At 39.2% G+C, this 23,252-nt stretch overlaps 2 protein-coding genes across 4 annotated transcripts in view; one reads left to right on the top strand and one right to left on the bottom strand.

The window, feature by feature from the left end:
- Window positions 1–914: 914 nt before the first annotated feature.
- Window positions 915–13,579, top strand: rdh10a (retinol dehydrogenase 10a). The gene is made up of 6 exons (XM_081353451.1): window positions 915–1,663; window positions 2,767–3,002; window positions 10,321–10,419; window positions 11,576–11,721; window positions 12,047–12,178; window positions 12,274–13,579. The coding sequence occupies exons 1-6, from the start codon at window positions 1,375–1,377 to the stop codon at window positions 12,395–12,397; spliced, it is 1,026 nt and encodes a 341-aa protein (XP_081209577.1). The 5' UTR covers window positions 915–1,374; the 3' UTR covers window positions 12,398–13,579.
- A 4,737-nt stretch (window positions 13,580–18,316) lies between these two features.
- stau2 (staufen double-stranded RNA binding protein 2) overlaps window positions 18,317–23,252 on the bottom strand; it is a 127,607-nt gene continuing 122,671 nt past the window's right edge. For all 3 annotated transcript variants that reach the window (XM_081353449.1, XM_081353448.1, XM_081353450.1), the window contains one exon: window positions 18,317–19,493. In XM_081353449.1, coding sequence (XP_081209575.1) covers window positions 19,400–19,493 — 94 coding nt within the window. In that variant the 3' untranslated portion in view covers window positions 18,317–19,399. The remainder of the gene's footprint in view (window positions 19,494–23,252) is intronic.

The raw sequence follows: 23,252 nt of genomic DNA, 5'->3' as shown, positions 1-23,252 counted from the left end.
TTTTGGCTAGAAGGGTTAATCATATACTATATTGGGTCTATGGACGGTGAAATGACGGCTGTTGCTTGCTGGGTTAGTTTGGCCTTACTCTGACTTACACAAACTTCTACAGATGTGCCATTGATACTGGCTGCTACAGAAACTGCTAATTCTGAACGCAAAGAACTGTAGAGGGCAGTGAAGACATGAGCTACCCAGCATCTGAGATAGATATCTTAGAAAGTCCAGATTAAAGCCATCCAGTGATTGACTGTTAATACTGAAACAAATGTATCACTCATTGTTAGCTAAAAGGATAGGTCAGGTTGGTTATGTTGTTCCAAACCTTTTTAAAGTTTCTTTCTTCTGCTGAACTAAAATCAAATATTTTAAAGAATGTTGGTAACCAGACATTGACGGTAGCCATTTCAGTATGGAAGTCAATAACTGTAGAAGTACCAACATTCTTTAAAATATCTTCTTTTGTGTTGAGCTCATACAGGTTTGGAAAAACTTAAGGGCGAGTAAATGATGACAGAACTTTCATTTTTGGGTGAGCTATCCCTTTAATGTTAGCTAATGCATTAACCCGTGTTATATAATGGGAACTTATTGTAAAGTTGTGGCCTACTCTTTTAAGAACTATCTTTTCAGTGAAGGTGGGCTCATAACACATTTCATTGTCACAAATGTACACCTGTTGCTGTATTTTTGCATATTTTACACATTTTGCTTGTACTTGCTCCAAGTAAAAAACACAGAAAATCGCACAATATTCATTGATATGCATTGAATATAGGCTATTAATTGAAACATCCGTCTATACGCATTGAAAATACAACCACAGTCAGACACTGTTATAACACATCCATTCTGTTTCCCAAACGTCCACAGCTGATGCACAGCTAAATAGATGTAAATTTTAATCAGGCATCTGGGCCAATCACTCTGTTGGGTCCTGTGGAGAGGGGCTGGTTTAAATAGAGCGCGAGGAGCATCAGCGGTTCTGAAGAGATCAGGCTGGAGTCTGTCTCAATTTCTCTCACTGGCAGCCGTCGCGCGCATCCGTGCCGGGATACGATAGCTTTCATACGGGCATTCGCTGGTGGGAGACTCGGCTACACTTGAAGCGTTAAAATAGTGCTTTTATGTATGATGCTTATATTCTGAAGTTTTAATGCGTTATCTTTTACGATTCTATATATGTATATTAGTAGTTGTTTGACAGTTGGGGTTAATTGGATGTTCACCCCATTGCCTTTTTAAATAGGCGGATGGTTAAAGAATACATTAAGTGCTAATGGTAGCAGCACACCAGCAAAACTCAGGTTGTTTAGTCTTTTAGGTGTAACTACGTTCATCTTTATTTAAAACAAAGTCGCAACGGCATTAGACATGATGATGAACATTGCCGTGGAGTTTTTCGTGGTCATTCTCAAAGTTCTCTGGGCCATCGTGATGGCCGGACTCAAGTGGCTCATACGGCCGAAGGAGAAGAGCGTAGCGGGACAGGTGTGCTTGATCACCGGGGCGGGCGGCGAACTTGGGCGGCTCTTCGCGAAGGAGTTCGCCCGGCGCCGGGCTACACTGGTGCTGTGGGACATCAACAGCCACAGCAATGAGGAGACTGCGGAGATGGTGCGACAGATCTACAGAGAGGAAGACAACCCGATGTCCAAAGAGGGTAAATAGGAGGATTTAACATTTATGTTTATCTAATTAGTATATTTATCCCAGACAGCTTATAAGTAGGTTTATGTCTTTGTAGGTATTTAAGCTTGTTTTGTGTGTGTGTGTGTGTGTGTGTGTGTGTGTGTGTGTGTGTGTGTATAGTCTTGAATGTTTGCCTTTGATGTATAAAGACAAAATGTCCAATAAGCAGAACCATTTTTTTATTTTTTTTTTACTTTAGCCCCCTTATTGGCATAATAGCTAAATAATCATCATATGATTACTACAAACATAAGATGTAAGAACTTTTTTATGTTGAGTATTCTAATATAAATTATTATATATTAAAGTATAAAATGTTTTCATTTTTTTTTTAAAGGGATAGTTCACACAATTTTAACTCTGTCACACTCACCCTCAAGTTGTTCTTAATATGTATGAATTTCTTCTGCTGAACACAAAAGATATTTTGATGAATGTTGGTAACCAGACAGTCATTGACTTCTGTAGTCATTTTGTTTTTCCTGCTATGGCAGTCAATGGCAACCATCAACTGTCTGGTTACCAACATTCTTTAAAATATCTTCTTTTGTGTTAAACAGAAGAAAGAAACTCATACAGGTTTAGAACAACTGGAGGGCGAGAAAATGATGACAGAATTTTCAATTTTGGGTGAACTATCCCTTTACGTTGTTGCGCTCTGGGTTGTCAATTATTATCATTTTTTTAAACGTTCTCTAAACGTTGTGTAATTATGCAAACAATATAATCAAATAAGTTTGTCTACCTATGAACACCATTGTTTTCTGTTGAACGCAGTGGTGCAATGGTGTTTTTGTGTGATATTCATTAGAGACCCACCAGTTGGTGCCATCTATCGGTAGACCTGATATTAAACAACCAGTTATCGGTCCATCTCTAAATATTAGGCTGTAGTCTTACCTATCGTTGCAATTATCCTGGTTAAATAATCACTTAAAATATCATTGGCTACTTGGTGGAGATTTTTTCCCCCAAGACTGTGAATCAATTAAATTGTTGGAATCAAATGAAGCTTGAGGAAAGTTGTGGTTTTCTGCGTCTCGGATGATGACGATCTAATGTGTTTCTCCTAAGGAGCTGTCGACGGCGTGGAAGAGGTCCCTCCGTTTCAGCCGCAGGTGTATACGTACGTGGTTGATGTGGGCAAGAGGGAGAGCGTGTACTCCATAGCAGAGAAAGTGCGCAGGGAGGTCGGTGAAGTGGACTTGTTGATCAACAACGCTGGTGTTGTGTCCGGCCACCACCTGCTGGAATGCCCCGATGAGCTGATCGAGAGGACCATGGTGGTGAACTGCCATGCACACTTCTGGGTGAGTCTAGTTTTACTTTGCCACTGCTCAACTGTATGCTGCAATATCCAATAGTGTAACCAGACATTTAAAAGTCAATGTGCATTTAAGTGGGGAAAACACAGAGGAATGTCCTCTTTTAGTGATTGTGCTATATCACATGATGCCACTGTTCATGCACCCATCTGTTCAGCACGTACTCATTTCTCTGCTCTGGTATTTGAGCTTGAGCCAAGTTGGAAAGCAAACATCTTTTGCTCCATGCATGTTCATAATAAGTTTGAAATTTTGACTTGTATGCTAAAAAAACACTGTTTATTCTTTCAAAATCAGTTACATCAACCACTTAGAAGCTCAGTCGTTTAATCCATCTGGTGTTGAGTGCAAACAAATGTCTGTCATCTGAGATGGGCCACCCCCCCCTTAAAACACTCCAATAAGTTTAGCATATTCCTCATGTAATCACCCCTGTCCTGTCTGGCCCTTTCTCTTTAGTCCTTTGTTTGTGGCAGCCAATATTAATATTTACGGCTCAGTCTGGATGTACTGCAAAAGTAGACCTCCACAGGCTGTGAGATTATGAGGATCTGGCACACGTTCAGGAAGAATATCAGTATGGGAGCTGATCTAGGATCAGATTACCCTCCCTGACTTCATCAATTTCAGTCCCTGTGAGTTATAACATCAGAACTGATCTTAAAACCATACTTCCACTCGGAGAGGTTTTATTAACGTGCCCCCTGTTGTTTCAACATTGTCCTCTCCAAAGCTCCCTGATCTGTGGATATAAACAAGCTCTGAGCAAGACAACTCCAGCAGGGGGGTTTAGTAAGATCACCAGGAACAATCTGCTCTCCCTTGGTTTGTTAATTTAAAGCCCATTGAAGAGCACATCCTGCCTGGGGAAGTACCATTTGGACGAGTCCATTCTCACTTGGCCTCGCTAATTAACCTCTTTCCAGTAAATGCGTAAAAGGCCTGTCTGTAGTTTGCATTGTTTTGAGACCACCTTGTGGGGCGAGCTGTAGTAGGGCAGTTTGTTTTAAATCATGCTGCTAAAGTCTTGTGTGGAGAATTGTTGTTGTTTTTTTCTGTTTTTGCATGTGACTGTTGGGGATATTAATATTTTAATGATTAGCATGGCAGGACGGTTAAAGGGATAGTAATAAAATCATACTCACCCTCAAGCTGAACATAAAAGATATTTTGAAGAATATGGGTAACCAAACAGTTGATGGACCCCATTGACTTCCATAGTATGGAAAAACTGTTGTTTTTGGTTATGGTTACCCATATTCCTCAAAATAGCGGCTTTTGTTTTCAGTCTAGTAAGGAAATGCATACAGGTTTGGAAGAACTTCAAGGTGAGTAAATTATGAGGGCTTACATCACCCCAGACCCCCTGGAAAACAAATATATTAATATTGATGGGCCTTTTACACTGACTAAATGTTTTTTGATGGCCTTGGAGTGTTAAGATCTCACATTACGATATCACGTTTCGTTTTATAAGGGAAGAATTTTATTAAATTGGCAAATGTGAATGAGCACATCCTAAACACTGGAAGTCCTTTTAATGAAGCATGAAAATGCCTGGACACAAACTGAGCTTAAGTGTAACAGCATGTTGTTTGCCATCTATATTTTTTTTCTTTTTTTCACTTGTTTTTTTTTTTTTTTACTTGGAAGTTGTTCAGTGTAAGCCGCAGTGGTGCTGTAGCAGATGCACTTGTTAGTGGTAAAGTTGGGATTCTCATTAAGGTTTTTGGTTGTTTGCTTAAGCCTTATGCAATGCATGGTTTCTTGTGGGGGATTATGATGAAAGCAGAGCTTAATCATTAAGGACAGGCAAGGAATACCAAGCGGAGGATGTGGTCATTAAAGCCACAAGCCAGCTGAATAGAAATGCACCAACACTGCTTTTCCTCTTTCTCTTTCACACAAACATGTTCTCTTAATTGGTTGCTGCTTGCGTGTGGTTTGTAACATTGCAAGACCACTTTTTTTTCCGTCTCCTTATTTACAACTCATTTTGTGTTGGCATGTTTCGTACAGAAAGGATGTTTTAAATATGCATGCTTTAATGTGATACCTAGTGCTGACACTTAAATCAGTAGGTCTGGGATAAACCGTTTTTACATTTCAGTAGTTGCGTTAGACTTTCTCATTGTCCGTAACTTTGACGGACAGGGTCCCACTGTTTTTTTTTTTTTTTCACAGTGACAGTGGAGACCACTTAAACACCACCTTTGTGCCTAAACAGGCAAATATGAACAACACAATATTACAAAATATAATTACTATTAAAATCTGAACAAAACATGTTACAAATGAACTAAACTCAACTTTCTGTATCTGCCTGAACTTAAACCTTCCTCCTGGTCTGCATGGACTTGAGTGGATGGTTCACCCAAAAATTAAAATGGTCATTTACTTAGATACTCACCCTCAAGTTGTTCCAAACCTGTATGAATTTCTTTCTTCTGTTTAGCACAAAAGAAGATATTTTGAATGTCAGTAACCAAACCGTTGATGGGCCTCATTGTTTCTTTTCCATACTATGGAAGTCAATGGCTACCGTCAGCTGTTTGACTACCCATATTCTTCAAAATATCATCTTTTGTGTTCAGCAGGTGAAATAAATTCATTCAAATTTGTAACAACTTGAGGGTGAGAAGAAAGAATTTCCATTTTTGGGTGAACTATCCATTTGTGGTCGCCTGAAATAACAAACGTTGTCTGTTTGTCCTTCATCCTCCTCCGCATCAGTCCCTCTTTTTTTCCCACCTCTTTTATTAATGACATCACAACTATTTGGCCGTGTGAAGAAACTTTTCACACTCTGCTGCCGTGACATTTTTTGCAATTGTATGCACGCTCGCCACCAACTAGACATGGGTGGGAAAGTTACAATATATCACCTTTAGTGTAATCAGAGTGCATTCAGATTTTTCCATCTCTGCTAAAAAAAAGTCAATGATGGAAAATAACTAACTTTAATTTTAATATTGAAATTTTCATAATTAAAATATAATCTTTCTCCCCAGTAACACCTACTTGATATGCAATGTGTTTTAATCTGAAATGCGTCAACATAGACAAGAAAACTCTGGTCAAGCCAATATTGTGCTAATATGGCTTCCAGGTGTGTCCATTTCTTTGTCCATACTGGGCCGAGAATAAATCGCAAACGCTGTTGCTTTTTTTTTTCAGATATTTGTTTTATCCATTGAGTATTTTTCAGAGAGTTGTAGCCACTGCCTTCCAAATCTTTTTACTTTTATATAAATCCTTTCTTCTGGTCATAGTGAAGTTAAGCCTGTCTTCACAACAGGTCCATGTCATCCTCTTAAAGAGTCTTAAACATGACCTGGCAGCCGGTTCAGCGCCTTCATTTCAACGGTCTGCTGTGTTTCGAAACTCTTCAGGCGGGAAGGGCAAACTCCAGATGGACATCATCTTTATTTTGTTGGATAGCACGGTGGGAATGTAACAAAACTAGAGGAGCCAACAGGAAGTAAGGCCATTATCTCTTCCAGGCTGTCTGTGTTCAGCTGAGGCCCTTCACTCTTTCCGTACTTACAGCTGTGTTTGAGTCCCAGGACCAGTGAGTTTTCTTCAGACCGTCTTGAGAATAGCCGGTAGGAGTGGCACTGCGGTGGACTGACTGGTACTTAGCGAAGTAAAAATTTAAGTGATGCAAATGACCAGATTTAGTGTCTAGTCAGATTTGCAGAGCTGATCGAAGTAAGCTTCTCTTTTTCCTCTCTGACGTTGACCCCATAATAGGCGATATCTGAGCAGTGCATTCCACACCTGGGCGCAATGGTGTCCGTGAAAGCCTCTCAGTTGCTAAGTGAGCGTGGTTGAAGCAAAAGACTCAGGGCTGTCCCTAGAGAAAAGCATCAAGGGATGGAGAGTCTTGTACACAAGCTTGCTGGTAATGGGGAGCTGCTGCCTGACCCACTTATATGACAATTGCTTTCTTGTCTAGGGATCAGCTTGACAAGATGCCAACCGACAGGAGCCAAGTTCTCCAGCCTGCATTCCTGCTAGACCAGGAGAAAGGGTGCAGCCAGGCAGAAGGGTCTTACTTGAGTAGTTTTAGATGGTCTTGCTCAAGATCAGTGCACCTGTACCCGTTATTTGATTTGGGGCTGCTTATATTTGAAGAGCTCCCAGCCAACAAGATTCACCAGTGGCTTTATTTGGCTTATTTAAACTGCTCCATATTGTGGTTTTCAAACTGATTCCATAGATCCAGCCCCCCCCCCCCCCATTTTAATGAGACATTAGCGATACAGTAGCAGCGTATGAGTTAGCCCCCACTTCATTTTCTGAGGGCTGTACATCAATCTGGCCAATGCTTTGCTACATTTCTCTGGTCGGTCCACTTTCTTCTAATTAACGGCCATCTGGGCTATTATGTGTGACAATATTTGTGCATATTCCTATTGGTCAAACATTAGCACTAATCCAGGCTGACACGGCAGCTGTGAAGAGCTTTGTGATGAGCAAAGCACTTGCGCTTGTATCAATTAGAGAGCACAACAGGCATAGAACCACTGCAAGGGCCAAGGAAGCTCTCTGCTGTTGGAAGTTAATTTAGCGTAAACTCAGGCGCTGAGAAGCAATTACGGAAGCTATGAATTAAGACATGAACTTCTGTTCGGTTTCACACATTTTGTGTCTGAGAGGTCAACAAGGCCATGCCCACATCAGTGCCGGCCCCCTCATTCCATAGCGGATTGGGTTTTTACAAAGACTCAGCCATTTCTGCTCATTTGTGCAAGTTCAGAGATTATGGAGTGATGGACTAATGGTCAAGGGGGTGAGCTGGTAATGTTCGGTTTGATTTGGCCAGGCCTAGCTACTTGATCAAATCATTGGGTTGATTACAATACCAACCCAGTTGTTTGACCAAATAAACCCCAACATTATCAGCCTAGTTTCTTAGCCAATTAAACTCAAAATTACCAGCACGGTTACTTTGCCAGTCCAGTTACTTGACTAATGTTGAGTTTGACTGGTCATGTTGAGTTTGGTAACATTGGGTTGATTTACCAAAATCAAACCCAACATTACCAACCCAGCTACATGTAACACTGAGTTTGATCGATCAAGGAGTTGAGGTTGTAATGTTGCTGGTTTGGTAGATTCCACCCTTGAACTGCCTAATTGTTTGGATCCAAGGTGGTCCGTGTACAGTAAGTTTTTGAAAGTGTTTGATAAGACAAAAATCACAAAATAAATGTAGATTGAATTAACTTATATGGTGTCCTTATCCAACGACTCCATGAAATGCTTTCCCATGTTAATGAATGTTTGTCTCTTTCTCCACATAACATTTTCATTCATATTCCAGTGTGCAAGTTGAATGGCTTCAAGTTCCTTAGCAAGGGTAATTTAATGTATTTCCCATTAGATGCAAGAGAGACTTTCGATTGCCTGAATCTTGACTTTCTGTCTCGTATCATGCTAGTCTAATCTGTCTTGTTGGCAGCAGAACATAGTCTAAACTCTCCAAATCACATTTTAATACTGTAGATTGCAGCATTTGGAAGATGTTGGCATTTGTGCACTACAGGCCCAATTTATCCTAATGCTTCATTTGCACGCATACTTACCATCAGTTTTGCATGCAAGGCACAAGTACAGATTCAAACCGGTCCAAGTCTGCTCCCTTGAAGGAACCCCCAACACAATGAGATGAATATTAAGAGCAATTTTACACTTAATGCACTGGAAAAAATACACAGTTTACTCTTAACGTCAGGGATTAAATGCGTAGCATGTGGACCGCAGCGCTCAATTGCACGAGCGGATTGCCTCATGAGAGTGAAGTCAGTGGAAGTAAATTTGAGATATTCCAGTTCCATATTTCAACATGTCAAGATGACGTGTTGAGATGGCTGGCAGAGGTGTGAAATGCACACAGAGCCGTGCAAGATAGTACCATTCTCAAGCGTGGCCAAGGTCCTTTTCAACTGGGCATGTTTATTAATGGTGATATCATTGAAGGCCTCTGGAAGGGGCTCTGTTGTTCTTGGCACTCACACGTTTTTCTTTTTCATAGCATGCTTCGTGTTCCATTGAGATTTGACTATAAAGCCGCAGGCGGTTCTGTGGGGCTTGTACGGCAAATCCTTTCTAAGAGAGCAGTAAATGGATGACGCCGGTCATGTTTTTCATCATTATTGTGTCCACCCCCTCACTTCCTCTGGGTCTGAAGAGAATGGAAGATGAGGCACGATTGTGTGTGTGTGGTGTGTTTTTTGTAACATTTTTATTCACTCGGTCTTTTGTCCAGCTGGGATCGGCGAAAGTGGAAGATGACTTTGATTCATTGCATGAAAGAAACTGTCAATAACAGCCAGGCAAGATGTCAGAGCAGCTGAAAAACGTTAACAAATCTAGTCCAGAAGTGTTCAGTTAGTACAAGCTAACGACAAGCTAACTTGTATTATCTTCTACATTTTTAAACCAAGCTGAAACAAAGCATTTATTTGCACCCGTCATTACAAACTAATGTGACTTTTTATGGATTGTCTGTTGTTTTGAGTAGGATCTTTTCAGTATGGTTTACAAAACCTAAAAGATTAGTTCAACTCTTTGATTGTCACAGTGGTTAGCAAAACTTTAGTTTATTTTTACATATTTATCGGGTGGACTTCCTTTAATCGTTCCAATGCTAATGTGTAATCCAGGCTAAAAGGTGGTGTTTGTTTCCCATCTTTGTTGACCTACAGCGGTGGTGTTGTGGTCTTTAGCCGTATTGTGGTGACAGTGGTGAGTGAGTACGCCGCTCTGGCTTTGTGCTCTTGATACTGAGATGCCACTCTTGGGACCAACTCGTTGTGAGAAAAGGAAACCACAGACAAACCACTTGTTGTGAACTTGCAAGTGGTCTTTTCACCTTTTTAATAAGCCATTTCAGACCAATACGAAACCAGACCAAAGTCTGGTGCAATACTTCATCCATTAAAGTAGTTTGCTTCCCATCCAAGTTAAACCACCATGTCGGAAACGAAAACTTTCTCAAAAACTAGTACTACCAAAACAAATTGAGCTGTACATAAATTAATCTCTTAAGTGCATGTGGAAAGCAAGCTCCCTGTAAATGGCCTTTAAGACTGTAATGGAATTGTGTTTCTAAACTCCCCCAGCAGGATGAGGGAGATGAGTGTTTAGTCTCAGTGAATTATTAGTCAGGGAGGAGGAAAAAAAAACGGATCAAAGGGCTTTGGCAGAGACGAACAGCAACAGCAAAATAACTGTCTTTGTCCCCCCCCCCCCTTCCCTTCTCTTCTCTTCTCTTCTCTCTCTCTTCCTCTTCCAGACCACCAAGGCATTTCTTCCCAAGATGCTAGAGATGAACCATGGCCACATTGTGACAGTTGCCAGTTCACTGGGCCTTTTCAGCACAGCTGGTGTGGAGGTTAGTACATTGCATCCATCACATAAATCTATTGGCAGACTGAAATAAAAAGAGAGCGTGTTTGGAGAGTCTCAGCACGTTGGCTCGCCGTGGCATGGAAATTCGACGCGGCGCACAGCACGCCTAGCCCTCCACGCCAATTAAGGAGCATGCTAACACTGAGAGATGCTCAGAGGTTTCTCTTGGCCTACCTGCTGCATAGACAAAATTCCCATGATCCATTGGGGGTTCACACATGCTGTGAATATTGTGCACTTACTCCATTAACTCCAATGGGTACAGAGATGTCTGTACTTTTTAAAATGTGTTTTTGAAGTAATAGTCAATTGATATATCAACTCTTGAATTACAGATGTCAGTTAAAATATTAAAATGTGCGTGTGTATATTTAATTTACACTGCACTGTCACTTCTTAGACGTTCCAAGACCCAACAAACATCGACCGAACGTGTTCAATTGGCGAAAACAAGCATAGACCGAAGGCAACTGTGGTAATGCACTGATCCAACAAAACACAAGTGCCGTTGGTCGCCATCTTTCGGTTCAGTGTGAGCTCTTTACATGTTGCTAGACAGAATTGCTAAACACTTTTCCAAAATGATATCTCTCATTGGTGCTGGTGTAGCATTAAAGTCACTTTTAATCTGTTTAACCAGCCTGTGTATATGAGGGATCTCTTAGAGTTCAGAGTCTAGCACATGTACAATCCTCTTCTTTCACTGCTGTCCAAACTGGTGTCATTTTTCCCAGCAACCTTTTGGGGAAACCAGCCTTTTTTTTTTTTTTTATAAATACAAGCCCTCATCTTTACTCTCACTTCAAAGGGTCCCAGAAGCCCAATCACACTGTCTGACCTATTATGTTTCCTTGAATGTGACTTTTTATGGTTCGCATTATTGGAGTGACTCAAGCCGCTGCGAGCCCCTTTATTCCAGAGTGTTTATCTACACGCATCTGTGTTTGCCCACTCTGTTCTGAAGATCCCATTCACCGCAAACCACATCAAAACCCTCCCATGCGGCTCTACCTATACTCCATACACAACAAAAGAATGCTAATGAAACCGTAGATCCCAGCGCTCCCATGCTATTACAGGGAAAACTGCCTCGGGAAGCTTGATAATGTTCACCAAACTCTGTTTCCTCTTGGTTTCAGGATTACTGCGCTAGCAAGTTTGGTGCCATCGGCTTCCACGAGTCCCTGAGCCACGAAATCAAGGCTTCGGAGAAGGACGGTATCAAGATGACGTTGGTGTGTCCTTACCTGGTGGACACGGGCATGTTCAGAGGATGCAGAATAAGGTAAAAGAAAGGAGCCGTCCAAATGTTAAGATTGGGTTTCAGATGGACACTAAAGGAGCGAACGACACAATGCGTATCTAGTTCGAGTAGACATTGCTTAACAACAGTCAGGGTAGCTTTGCTTGTGGCCTCTCATGTCACTGTCAGCTTGGGTTTTCATGCGCACAATAGGGGCTTCCACTTGAATAAGGTGCATGCTGGATCTGTTTCCACTCAATAATGACTTGCTCTGACTGGCTAAGCACTTTGGGCTGACTTTATTAAACAAAGACGACTCTTAATCATCATGTTTGCTTTCTTTTTTTTTCCCGCCTGGGTTGGTCAGGAAAGAGATCGAGCCGTTTCTCCCTCCATTGAGGCCAGAGTTCTGTGTGACACAGTCCATGAGGGCCATCCTGACAGACCAGCCCATGATCTGCACGCCTCGCATTGTATACATGGTCAACTTTATGAAAAGGTGGGTATGGGTGGTCTCAAAGCTGGAGTTTGAAATGCTTCCAGATTGTCGGAACAATCAGTAGTAACACATTCCCATTTGTTTTTGTTTTCTAGCATTTTGCCCTTCGAAGCAATCGTGTGTATGTACCGGTTCCTGGGTGCAGATAAGTGCATGTACCCCTTTCTCGCTCAGAGGAAAGAGGCGATGAACAACAACGAGGCAAAGAATGGGATCTAGAGGGCGCCGTTTCCAACCCACCAGGGTACATTTCTAACCCGCATGAGGATAAGACCACTGAGAGGGCAGAAGAAGTGAAAAGACTGCGTTTAGACTGGTGCACTTGCATTTGGCAGATGCAAAGGTTTACCATATTGTTCCTCTGGAACAAAGAAAGCTGTGTACTACACTAAGGATTTATTTGTTGATTTTATGTGTTGTCATTTATTAAAGTTTGTTCCATCTATATACTGTGTCAATAGTTTTGAAATCATACATGAGCTATTCAGTAATTAACTATTTACGTAATGTAGTCACCAGCATTATCTAGCGTCTTTGTGAAACTATACAGTATGTTACTGTACGAACAGTAAATTCTTGTCACTTTTTTGTTTCGTTTGTGTGTAGACATGCACTGTATTTACTTTCCTCTACACTGCCAACATTATCTACTCCGTTCAATGTGGCACCACGCCACTCTGTTCCCCAATTCGATACATTAAAGGCAGCAGCAGGAGATCATGTGTCCGAAAGGGCCCGGTTATGAACCATGTGATGTTATAGATAAAATATTTTGCATTCTCCCCCCCTCATTTCTTTTTGTTGACATCATGAGAAGTGGGTAAAACGCTGGTCTGTTTCCAGCTGCTGGTGGGAAGGAAGTTTATTTTTTTTACTCTTTAATCTACAGAGGCATATGGTATTTTATATATGTTAATGTCAATCTAAAGGGATGGCCTGATTTTCTTGTCATTGAATATAATTAGTATGTTGCCCATTTTGAACTTGTGCGTCAACTGAAAAGTACTGTTTTGGTTACTTTTTTTAAATAATTGATTCATTATGCAATTTCTAAAATGGGATTGAGTAACATGAGGATGTTGTCATCATCTGAATATGATGCATTTTCACATTTGTTAATTTAATGCTTTTTGTTTATGCAAACCTGAACCATTGAGTTTCCACAGATATTTTGTATGTTTAGGCAAAAAAATGACAATACACATGAGTTTTAAACTACATTCCAATAGGCATGTGATGAGCCTAAAATCTCTACCTCTTCATGTTTGCCATTTGTTAACAGTATGACATAAATACTCTTTGTAACTTTCCTAAAGAGTGCTCTATATAGGAGCACACAACATGGTTCCAATGTTTAGTGTCTCTACCTAACTTAAATTAATAAAATGATTTAGATTATTTGTTGTTGGTTTTTGTGTATTAGTCAAAACCGCCGTGTCTTTTCATAAGCCTGACTCTCAGCAACCGCAAAATATCAGCAAATGCCAGAAATTCCTAAGGAACTTGGCACAGAAAGCGAAGGTTTTAGTGTTTGCCAACTTTTCAAGCAAGTAAATTCCTGAGAGCATCCCTATAATAACTTCTACAGGCACACGAAACATGACATACTGCAACTAAAAGCTCGCAGAACAGAAGGAAACTACACTTTTAGGCAGCAGCAATATTGTCCATCATACAGCATATGGGTGGGACTTTGGGGTTAAATTGTTTGACTCAGATGTTCCATTCAAGCCAAAATGCCTGTTATCCTTAGTTGTGAAAGGGATTACGAAATGCATTTACCTCAAGAGAAAATGCATCACAGGAAGTAAGGAGGTCCTCTTTTGCTAAGCTTGTGATTGACCATGCTTCATATTTACACTTCTACTACTGCTCGAGTGTTTCATTAGTGATGAATCAGTGTCACAAAAACAGTGAATTGCATATACAAGGAGTTCTTTTAAAATATGACAGACCTATTGCATGTTGAGTGGGCGTGGTGAACCAGAAAACAAGTCATAGCAAATGCCAGTTAAGGATTTGGACATTGATTGATGTTATTTTATATTTTGATGACATTAATTAGGTGGTTTACAAGCCCATTCATCTGCTCACAATATCAAGATGATTTGCGATTTATAGGCCTGGTTTCACAGACAGGGTTTAGATTAGGCCTTAGTTTAATTAGGACATTTAAGTAGCTTTTATAAAAGTGCCTTAGAATAAACATTACTAGTGTGCATCTTGAGACAAAACAATGGATCTGACATATTTTAAGATATGTCAGTGCAAGTTGCTTTCAGATAAGACAGTACAAACATGAATTTTAGTCTGGGACTAGTTTAAGCCTTGTCTGTGTAATTGGGGGATAGATTTCACATCTGTAAGCGAGGAACATGCGCACGTTCCTTCTCTGAATCACATACGCACATTTGAAAAATAATCGTTAGATCAAATGTAGGATGGTTTTTACGCAACATTTTATACATTTTTATAAAATGAATTTTTGCACTATTCATTGGGTCTCTTCAAACAATGTGTTTTTTGGAGTTTTGCGCATAAACCTGATAGACTGACATTTATGCGTTTTACAAAAAAAAACACCCTGCAAACGCATGCCCTCTGAAAGCACAAACTAAATACCATTGGAAAAATTGAGTTATTACTGCATAAAGTATATTCAGAAAATGGTAGGGGTGTAACGATACCCTCATGTCACGATTCGATACATATCACGATACTGAACTCATGATACGATATTAATGCGATACATATGATAAAAGGTTTAAAACATTTTTACTGTTGATTAAAACGCTAAATTTGATACATTGTGTGTTACATTGTGGGTGTCAATGAAAAAGCTTAGACATGGTGCTGAAGCTGTTATGCTTGCACGAATATGCTTGCACTCCGTCACTGACTAGATATATTTAAAATAATGTAGGCCACTTTTTGCACAAATATTCCCCCATACATTATTTTCAACATAATATATAGTAGTTTAATGTAGTACCGACACAAAAACTCCTCTAGAAAATGGTAAAATATTTGTTAAATAGTTTTATTTGTATGTTCTCATATAATTTATTTAGATTTATCCTTTGGGGTTACACTTTATTTCGATAGTCCACTTTAGACATTCTACTACTGTAACTATTAGTAACTTTTCAACTACATGTCAACTAACTCTCATTAGAGTATTAGTAGGCTGTAGTAGACTATTAGGTTAGGGTTCGGGTTAGGAGAATAAGTTGACATGTAGCTGCAAAGTTACTTATAGTTAGTAGAATGTCTAAAGTGGACTATCGGAATAAAGTGTTACCATATTTTGTAATGTGTTTTTGTTCATTTTATTATAATATAATACTGTGTGGACAGTGAATTGTATTAAAACAGTCTGGGTCATTTTGACCCGCAAATATCATACTAACCATTAATTATGGAACCCACAATTAAAAAACAAAAACAGAAAAAAATGCATTAACCCCAATTTGTATTCAAAGATAATAACAAGTGAGATTACAATTACATACTGACCTAGGAAATGTTTCCATTTAAGAGTAAGTCTAGTGAGTGAATCTGCAAGAAATCTGGTCACCTTTCACAACGGGCCTTGCAGACATCCCTTTCTTTAGGCACCCAATGGTCTTCAAGTGTTGAAAAGCACTGATCTTAAGGCAACAGACGTCAGTAGCCTGCAGCGGAGGTGTTTGAGTTGGGTAATTGGCCTGACTGATGGTCCGTACTAAGAGATTACTGTTAATACAAAGACAGAGAAATATTGACACATCAAAACTCCCACAGCTGCAGTAATTGTCAGATAGGATCAGTCTACTGATGCAGCTACCCACTAAGAAAATAATTAGGCTTTACCGTGCCAGAAATTCAAAACACAAGATGAAATGCTTCCCTAGCACATACTGAGGGATTTCTTTTTCCTTTAACTCAGTAGAGTAACATAAGCACTAATTAAGCTTTAAAAGGGTCGATAACACTTAATTCTGGTGGAAAAATCAATAAACATTGTTTCCCCATAGCAAAAAAGCCAGAGTTAACAGCTTTATATGGGTCAAACTGGACAGATCAATTCTCCACAGCATAACAATTGAATGACGACATATTTAATTTCATCGACAGTTATTCATTAAAGATAAAAAATTATCTTGCTGCATTTGAGGCATATCAGGGATATTGGTACATACAACTACAAGCAGCATGCTAAATGAACAAGCAACATGCTAAATCCATATCAGTACGTTAAGAGATAACAACAACAATCAATCCATCAGCCTTCGTATTGAGTTTCTTCTTCCCAACCTGAATGGGGTTGTTAAAGATTAGCTTCCACATTAATGGAGCTACTGTAATTGATGAAGACCCTCTCATTTATGTACGACACAGTGAGATTGATCCGTTTCTTCATTGCCCAAAGGACACATACAGTCTCTCCTCCACAGGAACCAGCCAATGTAATGAAAACAAAGATATTTTTTAATTCAAAACAAAACTCACTACCACAATGCTAGTGTTGTGGGTGATACCAAGGTGCTGCTATACATTTGCTAAGGTGTTCTGAGTGATTTTTAGCACATCATTATTGTTTTGCAATGGTGTTCTTAGTGTTTTTAACACATTGCTATAGTGTTGCTAGTTTAGCATATTGCTATGCATTTGCTAATGTGCTCTGAGGGGTTTTAGGGGGTTGCTAAACATTTGCTAGGTGCTCAGAGTGTTTTTAGCGTATTGCTATACATTTGATAAGTGCTAAGGTGTTCTGAGTGTTTTTAGCATGTTGCTATATATTTGATAAGTGCTAAGGTGTTCTGAGTGTTTTTAGCATGTTGCTATATATTTGATAAGTGCTAAGGTGTTCTGTGTGTTTTTAGCATGTTGCTATATATTTGATAAGTGCTAAGGTGTTCTCTGTGTTTTTAGCATGTTGCTATATTTGATAAGTGCTAAGGTGTTCTGAGTGTTTTTAACATGTTGCTATATTTGATAAGTGTTAAGGTGTTCTGAGTGTTTTTAGTACCTTACTATACATTCACTATGTCCTGGGTGTTTTTAACACCTTGCTATACATTTGCTAAGAGTGTTTTTTATGCATTGCTAATGTTGTTTTTTAACATGTTGCTATTCTTTTGCCAAGGTGTTCTGGGTGTTTTTAGGGAATTGCTAAACATTTGCTAAGAATCTGAGTGGAATGTTGCTATACATGTACCTGTATGAAGGTGCTCAGAATGTTTTTAGCGTGTTGCTATACAATTTGCTGAGTTACGAGTGATGTTTAGCACGTAGCTACATACTTTCTAAGGTGTTCTGTTTGTTTTTAGCATATTGCTATACAATTGCTAAGATTTATTGCATAAAGGTGCGGTCACATTTACTGTTTGGTGAATTTTTGTGGGCGAAATCCAGTCATTTCATTGGGAAACCACGCAATCAGAAATTTCATGCCAGGGCAAAAGATTTCCCCATTCAGATTTCGCAATGGGTTCAAGTTGGTCACGGATTTGCCACTTTTGGTTTGAAAATGATTTCTGTGTGAGTGGTACTTCATACATCACTACACTATAAACAATAGAGCATTTGTTGCCTGCAAAATGGCACTGAAATTTCAATAATATGACCACACATTTGCTAATAGATTTGTTATTTCATCTGCTGAAGAATATGAGCTTGGACCTATATGGCAATGATATAGAGAAGAAATCTTCCTCTAGCTATGAATGAATGACTGTTTCCTTGGTGATACTGAATGGACTTATAGTATGGATTTATTTTTAGCCCGCTGTCGCAATGCCTGAAACACTCATGTGTTACTGTGCCTTAAAGTCCCTTTAGGTATGACAGAGCACTACACCATATGCTTGAGCAAATCGCCTGTGGTTTTTAATTCACACCCATGTGTTGGCTGGAAAATATGAATCCGGTTGTGTAGCACAAAGAACATGATAATTCGGAACTTATCACGATGTGCTAGATACCAAATTTTCTGGATTTATGTACATTGGGGTCCATAAATCTCAGTCTTTATGACATAAAATGTGGGATTTTCTTTTTCCATTTAAACCTGGAAATATATAGAAACTATTAGAAACATCATGGCATAAAATGTAAAAATCGATTGGAAAAGAAGACAACAGACAACAATGGTTTCAACATGAACTGACGTGATTTTACTGCATTTTAAGTAACTGACAAGTCTGTTATAAAACTGTATATCTTCAGGGAGAGAAAAACACTCTTCCAGTGAGTTACCAGTTTCAGATAATTCTATGACTCTTTCGTTTCGAAAAGACAGCCTGTCTATAGCCTCTCTTTTCTCCAGAATGCAGTCCTTAAAAGCACTCAGTTGATGTATCGAGTCAATACAACACACAACATAGGTGTAGATGTGCTGGACAAAACCGAAGGAAGAAGATAACAATCGTCAAACAGGACTTTGCTAAAGAGGCACGGATCACTATGCAGGGCCTCTTGTGTTTCTGTCAAGAATCTTGAATGAAATTCTAATTTCAAGGAACTTTATAGAAGGCAAGAGGCAAGTGTGTATCAGCTGTTTGGCCGTGATCCTGTGCTGCTCACCTCTAGCGTCAGCTTTATCCATTGGTTTACACTCGTAGTATATGTTTTTCTTTTCCTCTGCGTATGATTTTCTACAAGTCATATACATCCATATAGATAGATGAATGCTTTATGTCAGCATACACGGTAAGCTGGGTGACTATATATGAAGACAACAACTACGACTTCACAGCACTGGCATTGGTTAATACTTAAATACTCAAGCATTATTATTCATAGATTAAAGAGAAAAGGAAAATAATATAACCCCCCCAACTAAGATACACAACTTTGTTTTCCCCAATAATGTTTTGTTTATACTAATGGCATGACATAAGCCTGTTTAAATCCATATCACTTCGAGGCAAGGTGAAAATAATATTCAAACATCTATCAAATGGGGAAATTTCCCTTGATTTTTAAACATTACCATGCATTACATTTTTATAATTTTTTTTTTTTTAAGTTCACTTGCTTGCTCTTTTTAGTTAACTCTAGAGTAAATAAATGTTGTGTTAAGATAGTGTTGTCTTCACATAGACTCAAAGAATGCATTTTTTTTTTTTTTGTCATTTCGTATTCATGAGACACATCCACCATATTGCATGTTGACACGTGTAGAAGGATGCAGCGGCGGTCGTGGGGGCTTTCGGGGCAGAAGGGTGGGATCAGCTCCTAGACGACGGCCTTTGAATCCTTGCAGTCCTGAGCAGTGGTGCCTGAGTTAGTCGGTTTGTTGTCTGTCCTCTCGGCCAGACGTTTCGCTTGTCTGCAAATGAAGATTAATTATGATTAATCACCAATGCTGTTAGATGATAACAATAATGCTGTCAAATCGATTAATTGCATCTAACATAAAAGTTTTTAAATATATATTATGTGTATATGTATATGTGTGTGTATATATATATATATATATATATATATATATATACACACACACAAATATTTGCAAACTTTTATGTTAGATGCGATTAATCATGATTAATTGATTTGACAGGACCAATAATAATACAATACAATAATATACATGTAATACAATACCTAAAAACAGCAAGTAATAAATAATACAATTAATATAAAATATACAAAATACAGAATTATATATCAAATCCGTAATAAATATAAAGGCAAACGATTAAAAAATGAAGTATAATAAAATAAATAATAAACATTATGAATTCATATTTCATAATGAACACTACCATTCAAAAGTATGCTCAAATTTTAATTCATCAAGCACACATTAAATTGATCAAAAGTGACTGTAAAGGCTTTTTTTTTTTCATGTTGAAAAAGATTTCTATTTTAAACAAATAGTGTTCTTTAGAACTTAGAATGTATCACACTTTCCACAAAAAACATTACACAGCACCAAATCACAAGCAAATCAGCATATTATTATGATTTCTGAAGGATCATGTGACACTGAAGACTGGAGTAATGATGCTGAAAATTCAGCTGTCACCACAGGAATAAATTACATTTTACATACATTAAAATAGAGAACCATTATTTTGTATTGTAATAATATTTCACATTATACCAGTTTTACTGTATTTTTGATCAAATAAATTGTCAAAAATCTTAAAAGCTTTTTGAATGGTAGTGAGGAGCAGTAGAATGGATCTTAATGATTCTTGCTGAAGTGTTTCCCTCCCATCAGCCCCTTTCATTGTGACCTATATGGGCTGCTGAACTGGGTAATTTTTCCTCTTTGTTCTGTTCTAGCTCACGGCTGCACTGAGAAGCTGAAGCCACTGTAAATAAACATTTCTCTAACCTTTTCCTAGGCACACCTACTATGAAAATATTCTTGAACGGGTTGGAGTGATTTCCGTTCTGGTGTGTCTATCATTTCCATTCTCATATTTCATTATCCAGCGCCCTGTTCATCACGGATATGACAGAGATTCATTTTTCCCACAGCAATCCCTCTGATTACAGGAGGATCATGCAAAGACATGAAGTTCAGTGGTGTGAGGGTTTCCACTGCGGCTGGACAGATTGGGGAAATGGGCAACACCACTGAAGGAAAATGCATATTGTGTGTGTGTGCATCAAGCACTCTGAATTTGATAAGCTCAGCCAGTATATATATATATAGTGTTGTGTGTGTGTGTGTGTGTGTGTGTGTGTGTGTGTGTGTGTGTGTGTGTGTGTGTGTGTGTGTGTGTGTGTGTGTGTGTGTGTGTGTGTGTGTGTGTGTGTGTGTGTGTGTCTGTAATCCTTTTAGTGATTAAGTGAAATGAGCTGCCAGGTTTCAGACGTTGACATTTAAAGGACAAATCATGTCCGTCTCTGCAGCTCAAAATCAGAAACGAGCTCCACCTGCCACTGATATTTACTATACTCTCTGTGTGTGTGTGTGTGTGTGTGTGTGTGTGTGTGTGTGTGTGTGTGTGTGTGTGTGTGTGTGTGTGTGTACTAACTAAATACCACATAAAATGGGTTGACGAGTAGTTCTCTTTCCTGCGCTGACATGTTTCCTACTGAAACAGGAAGTTTAAGGGCTCCTTCCAATAGCCTGTAGTTCCAATAGCCAAAATCTTACATCACAATATGAGTATATCACGATAATGATAAATATCATAATATAGTTATTTTTGTTTTTTGTTACCATTGAAATGTCAGAATTCTTGTCACCAATTTCAATATCACAAAAAACTAATACTAGCCTGTCCAAAAAAAAACTCTAAAGCTTATTAAAGACAAATAAACAGTGATAAAATAAGAACAAAGAAACTAATTACAAGCAAATAGGAAAACAATAGAACAACAAATTAAATAAACCTACCTAAAAAACAAGTGCTAGAAATAATACTACTACATAAATTGTAAAAAGTAATCAAACATAAAAGTCACTGCATAGTATTCACTGTGTAAATTAAATATAGGCCTGCATATCTATCTATCTATCTATCTATCTATCTATCTATCTATCTATCTATCTATCTATCTATCTATCTATCTATCTATCTATCTATAAATTACAGATACGTCTGTCTGTGTGTGTGTGTGTGTGTGTGTGTGTGTGTGTGTGTGTGTGTGTGTGTGTCTGTTATTAACATATCTCTCGAACAACTTGAGGGTGAGTAAATGATGACAAAATTTTCATTTTTGGGTAAACTATCCCTTTAAGTCAGCTACACTGTTTACTTCTGAATACTATATTTTATTCACGGTCATTATTTGTAGTAGCCTATTCACAAAATGTTTGCTCAAGCGTAACGTTTTTTCGGAGTGCACTGTGTAGCCTGCTCCCTGAATAGTCCTGCTTATTCATTTGTGGATGCAAGTCAGCAACACTGTTTACTTATGAATATTATATCTATCTATAAATTACAGAAACGTCTTTCTGTCTGTCTGTGTGTGTATGTGTGTGAGTATATTATTCGCATATCTCTCGAACCGTTAGTCCGATGGATTTCAAACTTGACAGGTGTCTCGCTACGGGCACGAGTAAGTGCAGTGCCAAGTTTGACGTTGTTTGTATTAGAAATGCAAAAGATATCGTTAAATATATCGGTAAAAGAAGCACACATTGGCTATTGCCGCTCTAGCCGCTGGCCACTCCCCCTCTCACACTGCATATTGAAGGTATGTTCGACATCGTCTGCGGCTAGATGTAACCGATCGGCGAGAGTAGCCGTGTGCAGGCGGGGAGGAGCTGCAAACGGAGACGTGAAGTCGGACACTTTCTGGTTTCCGTAGTGACCGCTCATGTGGTGTTTGCATACTTTGCCACAGCTGAAGTGAAATAAATGCAATATTTGCCAAATAATACACAGATGTTTCAGAGACATTTCCAGTCAATACTTTATGTACTGCTTCATACAGCGTCTGTTTGAACAAGAATAAAGTTCAACATAAGCTACTATCAATGAAGTGGAGTCTGCTTTTTTGAATCAGTTTTAATTTGATAAACATGGCACAATATAACATCGCAACTACATGAAAAGAGTGTTTACTGTTATAAAAAACTGATTTGTGAAATTTAGAGGAACTAAAGGTGTTTGAATAAACACGAAACACACGTGATCATTGTCATGCAGTGAATCCGGCCAATCGTGGAACAGCTGTGTCGTCGTCAGACCTTGTGTAGCCCAGTGCAGCCGCTCTTGAGAAGAGTTCTCCGGCTACTCTCGAATCGCTCTCACAGTACTTTGATGGCATACGTCACAGTTACGTGGCATCGGCGCTGTATCAAGTCGGACAAAATTTCTAACCGGCATGCACTGCTTCAAGTCAGCCGCCGATCAGTCTGCGCAGAGCTGCATGAAGTCGAACAAGCCTTGAGTGAGCACAGCGCAGGACCAGAGGCCACTCCCCCTCTCACACTGACACTGAGCGAGCACAGCACAGACCACTCCCCCTCTCACACTGACACTGAGTGAGCACAGCGCAGGCCACTCCCCCTCTCACACTGACACTGAATAAGCACAGCGCAGGCCACTCCCCCTCTCACACTGACACTGAGTGAGCACAGCGCAGGCCACTCCCCCTCTCACACTGACACTGTGTGAGC

This window comes from Scardinius erythrophthalmus (genome assembly GCF_964197995.2).
Source record: "Scardinius erythrophthalmus genome assembly, chromosome: 22".
NCBI classification, from domain to species: Eukaryota; Metazoa; Chordata; class Actinopteri; order Cypriniformes; family Leuciscidae; genus Scardinius; species Scardinius erythrophthalmus.
This window is presented reverse-complemented; position numbering and strand designations above follow the sequence as displayed.